The sequence below is a fragment of the Alosa sapidissima genome, chromosome 10 (genome assembly GCF_018492685.1).
Source record: "Alosa sapidissima isolate fAloSap1 chromosome 10, fAloSap1.pri, whole genome shotgun sequence".
Classification (NCBI taxonomy): Eukaryota; Metazoa; Chordata; class Actinopteri; order Clupeiformes; family Clupeidae; genus Alosa; species Alosa sapidissima.
The window spans coordinates 20,320,192-20,332,691 of record NC_055966.1 but is presented as its reverse complement, the minus strand read 5'-3'; the positions used below and the strand labels follow the sequence as shown (position 1 = coordinate 20,332,691).

The window sequence follows — 12,500 nt, the reverse complement described above, 5'->3', positions numbered from 1 at the left end:
GAAAATGACAAAAATGTGGTACAAACATGGAATCAAAAGAAGCGTTTCCATCTTTTTTAACATTTTTATGAAAAATGCCATGTCCAAAATTATTCATGCCCTTTTTAAATAATCAATGGAAACATCTTTATTGGCATTCACAGCTCTCAAAATGGTCCTTATAATACCTACCAATGTCTTCACAATGATTGTAGACCAGACTTTTTAGCAGCAATCCGGGTTTTGAGGCAGGAATGATACTTTGCCATCACTCTGGCCTTGTGCTCACAAGGTATGAATAAATGTGGTTTATTTGGTTTATGTCATTTTCATTTTCCATGTTTGTATCACATTGTCTTACAACCTATTGTCTTACAACCTAGTGTCATTTCCAGTCAGAACAAGCATATTGATAAAGAGAAAATCAACATTAAATCAATATTTGCCAGGTGTATGAATAATTTTGTTCTAAACTGTAACGGCTTAGAACATTTCTGATAACTTCAGGCACAGAAATGGTCAATGCTTGAAGCCCTGCTGAGTTTTAATCAGTGTGAGAAACATGCATCCCTGAAGCAGAACTGACAACAGAAAACGGTTGTCAGAGTCTAGTAAGGTCACTTGCTCGCTTCACTACAACCACAGTTGACCTGTATGTCCAGAAAGGCACCTGCAAAAGGTCTAACTGCCCATTCAGCAGACTTGGTTTGGCACGGTTCAGTTCAACATAACCGAGGTTGAAACACAAAGGTCAGGATGTCGGCATCCAACAATTCTGTTTTGGTCAGCGTATATACATATATGCCTCTGGGCATTGCAAACAGTGTGTGTTCTATTGACTAAGTGTAAAACCAAACAAAGGGTTTGTCTCCTGACTGTTGAGTGTGAAGTGACACCGGGGCAGAATGTTCCGGAGAGACTCAGCAGTAAAATGTTTCCGAGTGAGGCATGCGTGAAGCAGCCTTCTGCCCACAGCTGTGGCCGCCTCCGAGTGGAATTGATTTGATGTGCGCCTGGCACCTGATACATTAAATTGTTTCGGGTTTGTGGCAGGGCTCCCTTGAAGTGTTTTGTTATGTTTATTAATGTGCTTCGGAGTTTAGGAGAGAGTGGTGGGAGGAGGAGGGAAACGGGGAGGTGGGGGCTCAATTTGAAATGACTATTTTGACACACCTGGCCTCGGTTGTCGTCCTTCTCTGGTTTCTCAATATCGCTCTCCGTCGTGTTGTCAAAAGGGAGGGAGAGAGAAAAAAAAAAGAGAAACTTCAAAGGCTTTTGTAAACAATCTTTCTAGTGAGTGGGGAGAGAGGATGAAAATTGTGGAATCCTTCTTTTGCTTTGTCTATTAACTTTTAATTGTCTCCTGTGTTCTGTGACGGATGCGTCGAATCCGCCGATGCGTGCGTGTCCTTCAGAGTGCTCCTGCCTGTTGTCAGATGAGACGAGGATGCTCACTATTGCAAGTCATTCAGTCGGCAGGGGAAAAGGTTCATGATTGGCATTGTTCTCGCATTTTTAATGTATGAGTTAATGTATTTGTGCTTTTTTTTTGTTTTGTTTTTTTCTTTAAAAAATAAAAAAAACAGGTTTCTGCTACTGATCCAGACCAGGAGGCTGACCAGAGTGCCCTGCGGTACTCCCTGCATGGACAGGGAGCTGGTAGTGAGTTCACCATTGAAGAGCTAACGGGTCGAATCTACGTGCAGAAGCATCTAGACCGCGAGGAGCGGTCTGCGTGGCGCTTCTTGGTCCTGGCTACTGATGAAAACGGAGCAGGGCTTACAGGCTTCGCCGATGTCCTCTTGGAGGTGCGAGATATCAATGATAACGCCCCCGCCTTCCTGTGCTCGTCAGACAGCTGCTTTGTCGGGAGCGTGCCCGAGAACTCACCCGCAGACACCTCCATTATGGAAATGCGTGCCACCGACCTGGACGACCCGAAGGCGGGGAAGAATGCAGTGCTGACCTACCGCATCGTCCAGAACGTCCGAAATGAGATCAACCTCAACCTGTTCTCCATCAACCCTTCCACAGGCACCATCTACACAGTGCTACGATCCCTGGACCGAGAGGTGGAGGATCGCTACCTGGTGGTGGTGGAGGCTGTGGATGGAGGGGGTCTCTCGGGAACGGGCACGGCCACTATCCTGGTGTCGGACGTGAACGACCACGCACCGGCGTTCACACAGCAGCTGTACGTGGCGTCCATACCGGAGGAGCTGGAGGTGAACAGCGAGGTGCTGGTGGTGGCGGCGACCGACGGCGACGAGGGCGAGAACGCGGCGGTCACCTTCAGCATTGTCGGCGGCGACGAGGAGCGGAAGTTCTTCGTGGAAACGGACAAGGCCAACCGGCGCGGCGTCCTGCGCCTGCAGAAGAAGATTGACTTTGAGAAGCCGCACGAGCGTACCTTCAACCTCACGCTCAAGGTGGAGGACGCCGACTTCTTCAGCGTGGCCCACTGCGTCATCCAGGTGGAGGACTCCAACGACCATGCACCTGTCTTCTTCCCGCAGTTTTACGACGCAGGCGCCATGTTCGAAGACGTCCCCGCTGGAACCATCGTGGCCCAGGTGACCGCAATGGATCTGGACTCGGGCCAGAACGGCAAGTTCTCATACGGCATCGCCCCAGAGTCTGACCCCTACCAGCAGTTTGTGGTGGACAAGAGCGGCTGGGTTGTAGTAGCAGACACTCTAGACCGTGAGAAGGTTTCCCAGCATCGGCTCATGATCTTGGCCACCGATATGGGCAGCCCTGCTCTCACTGGGACTGCCATTGTCATGGTGACAGTGCAGGACGTCAACGATAATGGCCCTGAGTTCGAGGCGCCATACCGACCTGTGATTTGGGAGAACTCAGCCACCCCTCAGAATGTCCGCATGAACGACACGTCACTCCTCCTCCACGCCATCGATCGCGATTCGTCGCCCAATGGCGGCCCCTTCTCCATCCGACTGCTCATGCTCACCGAGGACGCCACCAACTTCAACCTCACTGACCTGCGTAACGGCAGCGCCCTCCTCACCGCCCTCCGCACCTTCGACCGCGAGCAGCAAAAGCAGTACCTGCTGCCCATCCTCATGATCGACAGCGGCTCTCCGCCAATGAGCTCCACCTCGACGCTGACTGTCGTCATCGGCGACAGGAACGACCACCCACATGTGCCAGGCCACACCGAATTCATCGTGTACAGCTACGAGGGTATGTATGGTTCGCAGAAATGCAGAGGAAATGCCCATAGTGAGATTACACGTCACACAACCTCTCCATCATTTATTTAACATGAATTGCTATCTGTCAGCTTGTATAATATTCACAGAACAAAGAATGGTTTTGAGTTGTGATATTTTTAGCATTAGTGTTAGTGTGAGTGATCGAGTTGCTTAGCTATTTTTTCCTCTGTGAATGGAGGCATTAAAACCTCTAATAAGAAATCATCATGTAGGGCAAATGTAGCATGAAGCAAACAATTTCCTTAAATTGTGTCCCAGATTCTAATAGACACCTCAAAAGAGGCACATGGTTTTTTAAAGCGCTGTCGATTTCATGCATAACAGGATCACAGCCATTTTTTACATGGATTGGGAAGAAACAGGAGTGTTAGCATGCTAATTGCTTAACTGTTTAACCATGACCACATGTGTTCCTTATCTCACAGGGACCCCCCTCCTTCCCCCTCCACACACACACACACACACACACACACACACACACACACACACACACTTGTGCCCAATAGACATTCTCCCTTCTGTATGCTCCCTTTACAGAGCCTCAGGTAATGTCAGAGCTGGAGCTGTGGATGTGTGTGTGTGTGTCTGTGTGTCTGTGTGTCTGTGTGTGTGTGTCTAACCTTATTATGTATGTTCGCCAGGTTCACTTCCCACCACAGTACTTGGACAAGTTCAATCCCCTGACCTTGACGACTGGAGTGAAAAGGTGTACCAGTTTGAAGGCAAACCCCCCAGGTACTTTCATCTCTTCTTTATTGAAGTGAGATTCTTTTCTAAAGGGCAGGGGGGGGACTGCCAAGCTATCTGCCATTTAACTAGAAGGAGTGGAGTATAAAAGAAGAGAGTGGATGAGAGGAGAGCAGAGGAGAGGATAGAGAGGTCCTTAGATGGAGAGAGAAAGAGGGAAGAGTGAGGAGAAAGGAAGGAGTCCTTTACATGAAGGTTGCAAAGCAGCGATAGAGTGAAGGATTAAAAAAGACACAGAGAGAGAAAGAGAGTAAAGGATAAAGAAGGTTTAATAGGCTGGTGTCATCTCTTTCTGAGCCCAGTTATTAATACTGCATAAAAAAGTTGTATTCAGAATTTACTCTGGGGCAGTAACGCATCTCTTGCGTTTGGCACAACGGCACGACTCATGTTCGCCCCTGGGCTTGTTGTAATAAACAGCCTGTAATCTGGTTGGGAGAACTACAGCTCCTCTGCCAGACAATAACAAACATGACACCTTCTTAAAACAAGCCAGAGAGAGAGGGGGGAGTGAGTTGGTGAAACAAAAGGACAGATTATATGTGGCTAATGTTAGCCGGCTAGCTTCACACCACTCTGTCAGCCACTTTAAATTCCCTCAAAGCCCCTGTTTGTTTTTGAGTGCCATGTAGTGCCTTTGCCCTTGTTAATTTGGATAATTACTGTATTAATATATTAGCGGTTTAGCGGCGGCTAGTGTGACAAGAGCTTGGCACCGGCTGGTGTTGTACCTTCGATCGGGCGCCCAGTGTTTTATTTGCTTACTGGACAGTTAATTACCTAATTTGGCAGGCAAGCTGAAGGTCACCGGCGGAGCAGAACTCGATTCCTGTTATGTGAACATGATTGCGCCTTTTAAAATCTAATTTGAGCGCGGGCCAGCGCAGGTTCACTGACCTTGGTGCGCTCCAGGGGAGGTTCTGGCGGTGGTAGCATGTGTGTGTGTGTGTGTGTGTGTGTGTGTGTATGTGTTGCGGGGGGTACAAGGGGTACAATGGCCCCAGCCCTTCCAAAAGAACTGTTATATCACCCAGCCCTGGTCAGGTCTCATTCATGCTTCACCACTCAGACGGAGGAGTGCCACTTGACCTGTCGGTACACAATCCGTGCCGCCTGCCTGATCCGTTCTGCGCACGCCCAAGACGTTCACGCATATGCAGATGATGATCCTGTTTTACGACGATTTACGACACTGCCTGATCTGTTCCATGCTTGCGCCTGCGCCACATTATTTGCTTAGCAAGACGATAAGACAAAGATGTTGTGGTGTATGGTTATTTTAACAGAAAAATTGGATAACACTACGAGCGATGTTTACTGACCGATTCCAGACGTCGACGCAATTGGATAACACTACGACCAATGTTTCCGGACTTCGACGTCACAGCGCTGTCGTCATCTGTTTAGCTCGCCTCTGGCCCGCCTATATCAGATACACTGATGTGATTGGTGCAGCTCGGCTCCATGGACATAGGTAATTAGCATCATTGGTCATCGCCAGAGTCACTCACTGAGCAAATTCATTGTGCTCTCGCGGTGCTCTGGCGGAGCATTTACGCGCATGCGCAGAACGGATCCTGCAGGCAGCACAGACCGGGTACCCACACCTGTCTGTCACCTCTGTGTTCTGCCTCTCTGTGTTGCTAAGTACGAGGGCCAGGCACCTTTGAGCCCCGAGCTTTCCGGTCTCCTCGGACCACCGAATCCTTTTAATCATTAAACGTATGCCCTTCATAAATTATGCTAATCCATTAAAGTCTTATGAACCCCATTACAATACCATCATGAGCTTCCTAATGTACAACCTATTGTGGGGACCACAGCCTCAAGACTCATGATTTTTCAAATAAATTGCCCTCTTTCTTTTGTGAGCAGTCTGTCTTCAACTACAGTTCATGTAGCTGGATTCTATATGGCCGTGTTAACTGACCCGCTGTGATTTGAGGCACACCATTTAGGGCGAAGGAGGTGCACTCTACTTCTCTCAAATGATGGAAGGCCAGCTCGTCCTCAACAAACTACCCCATAAAAAGAGCAGACTACGGTAGCGGAGTGACCCTGTGGTCAAGTTCTCACTTGTGGGCCTGTAATTGGATGTGTTTGCTGATGGAGAGGGAAAGAGAGAAAGAAAGAGAGAGAGAGGGAAAGAGAGAATAAGAGAGTGGTGTCCCTTGTATCAGATTGCTGTGGAACTGATCAGCCCCCCTTCCAACACACCACACAAATACACACACACACACACATACACACACACACACACACAAACACACACACACACACTCCTCAGCTCTCCCACACAGGTCGCTATTCTCTATTGGCCCCACTGCCCTTCCATTCTCCCGTCTCATCATAGGCTTTAGTGAGCCGGGCCAGGCAATGCTACAGAGGGACATTAATAATGGAACACAAGACATTAAAGAGCGAGCGCCACAGCACAGAGCTGGGGAGTGGGCCTGCTTTGATGTGGGGTCGTACCTGAAGGATGACAGTTCAACCGGCTTCTCAAGGAGCTCTTGTGTCGACTAACACTGAGGGGAGCTATTCAGAGTGCCATGTAGCGTAGGACAAAATGGGGCTGTCATTGTACATGGTCTGTCAGTGTGTGTGGCTGATAGAGTAGGTATGGATGGATGAGGGCTTTTTTTATATTCTTCATTTTTCATATTATGTCTCTCTTTCAGTAGTTCTGTTTTACATTTTCAGGTGGGATTTTTTTTTTATTATTCTTTTGCACTCTCTCCATATTGTCCACATGTTACACACACACATACATGCACACACACACACACTGACACACCCAAAAACGCACATGCAGTTAAGTTAACACAGTGTGACTCATCTTTGTGCAGGTCGTTCAGTCTAAACCGCAACACTGGTCAACTGAGCATCAGGGAAGGAACCCCGCCCGGCGCCTACAGCCTGCAGGTACGGGTCAGCGACAAGGCCTGGCCTGACGTGACCTCCACTGCAGAGGTCACCGTCTTGGACCTGAAGGACGACGCCGTGAGGAACGCAGGCTCCCTGAAGCTGTCCAGTACGTGTTCCTCTCTTCCCCCAATTCACACTTTCACTTTCTTTACCTTACTAGACGACAGGTGGGAATTCCTGTTTGACTAGTGCATGCTTTTTAACTTTAAACAAAGAGCAAAGCCAACTGATATCTGTGTTAGAGCTGGGCAAAAAAACGATTTAAATCAAAATAATTTCAAAAAGTTTTTTTTATTAAAATCGATTTGTTTTATAAAAATCGATTTTCTTTTTAAATTCGACCCCTGAAAATGATCAGGCATAGGCTATGTCCAGTGTCTCTAAACTGTATCCAGCTGCAGATGGGCGGCAAACATAAGCAGCATCTGATGCCAAACGTAATGGCTCTCATTAGTGAGGTCATCCATAAGCATAGAGGCTTATATTCTGTTCATGCCACCTGGGAATATCAGGGACCGCCGTTGTGATTACGTTGTTTTTCCCACTGCGAGTGGTCATGAATGTGTGAAAAACAAAGGTGAGCCACAACAAAGGTTAAAGCATACGCTCACTTATCTTAAATAAACAACTGTATTTCCTGAAAGATATGGTGTAAAACACTTGTGAAAGAAGGATATGCAGATTTCAATCAGATTTCCGATCGGGTTTTATGTGAAAAATTCAGAGATTTTTTTTTAGGCCATATCGCCCAGCCGTAATCTGTGTGATATAATATCATATAATACAATATCTACTACCATATAATCTCTAATGAATAACCCTTTAGTCACATGCTTGTCTGATCATTAGTAAACAGTCTGACCTCATGTCTTTCAGACCTTACCGTGGAGGAGTTCTTTCGGGTCGGACTGGGTCAGGAGAGCTGCTACACCCGTCTGCGTCGCCTGCTGGCCGAGGTGCTGCAGACGGAGACGGAATGTGTGTACGTCTTCAGCGTCGCCAACGGCAGCAGCAACCACGACAACCTGCAGCAGCTCAACGTCTGGTTCGCCGCCCACGGCTCGCCATATTACAAGACTGAGAAGCTCCACGGCTATGTAGCAACACACAAAGTCAAGGTGAGGGATGGTTACGAGTCCACACACACACACACACACACACACACTCACACACACCTGTAAATAACTGAATTACTTGTGCTACCCTTCTGTGTGTCTGCAAAGTGCATACACACACACAGACACAGACACAGACAGACACACACACACACACACACACACACACACACACACACACACACACACACACACACACACACACACACCTGTGAACACTATTACTGCCACCATGTCTCTCTGCAAAGAGCCTTCGCCTTGTTAAAAACACTATACACAAATAAAACCACTTTAAATTAAATTGTACTTCAGACAATGAAAGGGAATCAGGAACCAATGAATTTCTCACAACCATATAAGGCGAGCGGCAGCCGTCAAGACGCAAGTCTTAGATACAGGAATGGAGAGTATGAAAAAGAGGAGAGGAAAGAAGGAGGGAGGGAGGGAGGGAGAGAGAGGAGGAGGAGGGAGGACGAACAGGCTGCTTATAAAGAATTCACTGCTTCATAAATCAGAGGGAGGAGAGAGAGAGAGAGAGAGAGAGAGAGAGAGAGAGAGCGAGGGAGGCAGAGCCAGGCGAGCGGGCTTTTTGAGCGCGGCATGGTGCAAATAGGGGCTCTTGGCTGGTGTTTACACACAGCGCGCAGCGCGCAAGGCCCGGGCAAGCGGGCGGGCGGCCACAGACAGGACTGTAAAGGAACTGATGGACTGCCCTTGAGTCTGACAGATCGGAGTCCTCCAAGTGCCTCCTCCCGTTCCGCAAGCAAACACACACACACATACACAAACACAAACACACAGAGAAGACACACACTCACACACACACACACACTCACACACACACACACACACACACACATAAATGAGAACACATTCAACATACACACACAACCACACACACACATAAAAGGATAAGCTCATAGACACATACTTGTGCACTTTTAAACACATACACACACACACACACACACACACTTAGCCTTACACTTACACACACTATGCACACAACACACACATTTTAAAACCGAGAGGAGTCTCTAATCGTCCCACATGGGCCATTAATAGCCATAAACTGTAATGTTCTAGATTATATTTCAGGCCTAGTGGGAGCCATGTGTTACAGTTCATGGCAGGAGTGGTAATAGAAAATGTCTTTTTTCCTCTCCTCTCACTCTATCTCCCATGTTCTCTTTGTATCTCCTTATCTCTCCATCTCTCTCTCTCTGTTTTCCTTTCTCACTCGTTCTCTCCATCTCTCTCTCCAACTAAGTTCAATGTCAAACCACTACCTCTCTATTTGTCTCCTCCTCTCTCCATGCTGGAGTAAAGGATAGATTAGAGTACATATATTGTGAGCAGACAAATAATCTGGTTTTATTTGGAGGGTTGCGCTGCGTTAGGGAGGCAAATGTGACAGTTAATGACTCTGGAAGACCGTCTTTCAGCTGAGGATGTGGACTGATTTTATTTTTAATGGTTTCAAATAAAGGTTTTTAAGTCTCTCTCTCTCTCTCTCTCTCTCTCTCTCTCTCTCTTTCTTTCTCTCCGGTAGCTGGAGTCGGCGCTGGGTGTGGGCATCTCTCAGGTGGGCGTGGACGAGTGCGCGTACACCGACTGCGGTCCGACGGGCGGCGGCTGCTCCAGCCGGGTGACCTTCAGCGAGACACCACGCGTGCTCAGCTACGGCAACACCTCCCTGGTGTCCATCTCGGCCACCGCCACGGCCCAGTGTGGCTGCCAGGCCCGCGAGAGCCTGCACCTCGCCTGCGCCTCCTACCCCCACAACCCCTGTCTCAACGGGGGCACCTGCATCGACAGCGAGCTGGGCTACAGGTACCTGCCTCCCCTCAGCATTCACAGAGCTCTATACGCACATATGAGATTACAGTCACCAGTGTTAGTCCTCAGTGTTAACATGGACCTATATACTGGATTATTCTTCACACTTGTCAATTAATCTGTATCTGTATATAAGTACAAATGTATATCACTAATAACTGTTAATCCCCAGTTAAGATATCCTGTTGATAATGATTCACCAGCTTAGTTTATTTTTCAATGCAGCACCAACGCTAGTCAGTTCAGGTAACAGTTAACAGTTCAAATGAAACAAGGAGTTAATCATGGCAGTATGGCTTTCATTGCAGAGAAGTTGTAGTACATGATGACCTTCAGTATGTGCTGTCCCAACCCCTTACCCCTCCACTCGTACTTTCAGGTGTAAGTGCCCCCCCATGTTTGATGGGCCGGAGTGTCAGCAGACCAAGCACAGTTTCCATGGCCACGGCTACGCCTGGTTCCCTCCCATCAGGCCCTGCTTCCAGAGCCGCATCACACTGGAGTTCATCACAGAGGCGCCCAACGGTCTGCTCCTCTACAACGGCCCGCTGGCCGCACCCCAACCGGGTGACCCCGAGGACTTCATCGCCCTCGGTAACACGACACGTTTTATGCATGAAATGCAGTTTAGGATTCAGTTCAGAGATAATTTAGTGTAGATTTTCATCCAATGTAACTTTGCATAATAGTGTGCCGAGCAGGCACATTATTGTAGTGTTTTATCTGGTCATCCCTGGTTATAACTGTAAATACACCACCAGGGGAGCAAATGAGATGACAGAGAGAGATAGACGTTTGCCAGAAAAGCTTACAAGTTTGAACTAAAAGTGCATTTTATCAGGCCTTTGAAATGGCTTGATAAATGTATACTGTGTACAATGTGACACTAAACCTGCCCTGCTTATTATGTACATATGTCACATGTTTGATGCAAGTAGAAAAAATGAGAAATTATATTTTAAAATTCAGAAGCCCACAGCCTGCTTTTTAGATGAGCAATCAATACTGGCATGATTTAAGGCTTTTGCATCACCTGAGCCAGAAATTAATTTCGTCCAAGTGACTAATTGCATGTCGTTTTTTTATTTTTTTTTATTTAAAGAACCAGCTCAATAACCTTCATAAACTGTCAAAAGTAAGACCATTAATCATGCATTGGTTTTCTTCTGGGCAAGCCTTGGCTGCTGAGGTCAGCACTGTGTTAAATCGGTTGTGGTCAGCAGAGAGGTTGACACTCGGGTCACTCCTCAAGGTCAAATAGTTCCACCTACACACCCCTACCCCCCATCCTGGACCCTCAACACACACACACACACACACACACACACACACACACACACACACACACACACACACACACACACACACACACACTCTGCACCTTTCTCACTGTGTCTACAACCGATTTTGTTTTTGTTTCACTGAACAGTACCCACCCCCAGGTGGCACATTGGTGCGCTTACATCATCACTTTGCTACACGTTGCTTTTAGTTGTGGAATTATTGAGCAGGGGGCCCGAGTTTCCCCTGCATGAGGGTGCTGGGTTGGGGTGGGATGGGGGAATGCGTGGGTGGCGGGCGGTGGGTGGTGGGGGGACAGAAAATCGAACTTGACCACAAATTGATCGGCAAGAAGCATTTTTCACGGATGCTGTTCAATACAGTGTGTGCTGACAGTGTTTGGGTCGATTGGGGTCGGGTTACATAGATGGATAGAAATATCGCTCGTATTTTGTCAACACATGAGCATGACACCAGATGAGGCCTGGGGACTCGATGAGCGATTATGTAATGGTCATCACGAGTGCTGGACCTACACACCCACAGCGCTTTGGCTTGCATAACCAAGAACTTTGCCAGCGGTGGACAACAGGGACATTATGAGGGTACCTTGCAATGTGCGTGCGCGAACAGCAGGGCCTATTGCCTGGTTCCTCTACTTTCAGTGTTCATAAGTGGACCACACATGTAGATGTACTTACCAAACCCCTCTGGTGCTTACAACCGCAGACTTCCTCTGAGTTTAACAAGCCTCTTCTGATTAATTCAAGATGTAGTAGTTGTAGTCACACTGTTAGTAGCAGTAGCAGTAGTGGTAACTGTTGTTGTTGATGTCGGTGGTGCTATTGAAACAACTGTAACAGAGGTAGTCATTAAAAGGTTGTAGAAAACTCTTGATAACAGCTGTGTGTTCCTCCTCCTTCTCTTATTATTCTTCCTCCTCCTCCTCTTCCTCCTCCTTCTCCTCTTCCTCCTCTTCCTCCACCTCCTTCTCATCCTCCTCCCCCTCTTTTTCCTCCCACTCTTCCTCCACCTCCTTCTCTTCCTCCTCTTATTCTTCCTCCACCTCCTTCTCCTCCTCCTCCTCCTTCTCCTCCTTCTCCTCCGTCTCTTCCTCTTCATCCTCCTCACCTTCTTCATCTTTGTCATCATCTTCATCTTCCTCATCATCATCCTCTTTCTTCTTCCTCCTCCTCCTCCTCCAGAGCTGAAGAACGGCGTCCCGTCCCTGAGTGTGAACCACGGCTCCGGAACGCTGACACTTCAGCTCCCACCCAGGGCCACCGTCACGGACCGCCGCTGGCATCGTCTGGACATCGTCAGCGACGGGAAGGTCAGGACAGCGCACCCCAGGGTGTCCCTGAGGGGAAGAGGG

At 48.0% G+C, this 12,500-nt stretch overlaps 1 protein-coding gene across 1 annotated transcript in view; it reads left to right on the top strand.

The window, feature by feature from the left end:
- Positions 1–12,500, top strand: part of si:dkey-22o22.2 (neural-cadherin) — a 34,392-nt gene that overhangs the window by 12,802 nt on the left and 9,090 nt on the right. The window contains exons 6-12 of the mRNA XM_042105732.1: positions 1,566–3,183; positions 3,857–3,950; positions 6,812–6,996; positions 7,767–8,008; positions 9,558–9,838; positions 10,224–10,438; positions 12,331–12,458. Coding sequence (XP_041961666.1) covers positions 1,566–3,183; positions 3,857–3,950; positions 6,812–6,996; positions 7,767–8,008; positions 9,558–9,838; positions 10,224–10,438; positions 12,331–12,458 — 2,763 coding nt within the window. The remainder of the gene's footprint in view (positions 1–1,565; positions 3,184–3,856; positions 3,951–6,811; positions 6,997–7,766; positions 8,009–9,557; positions 9,839–10,223; positions 10,439–12,330; positions 12,459–12,500) is intronic.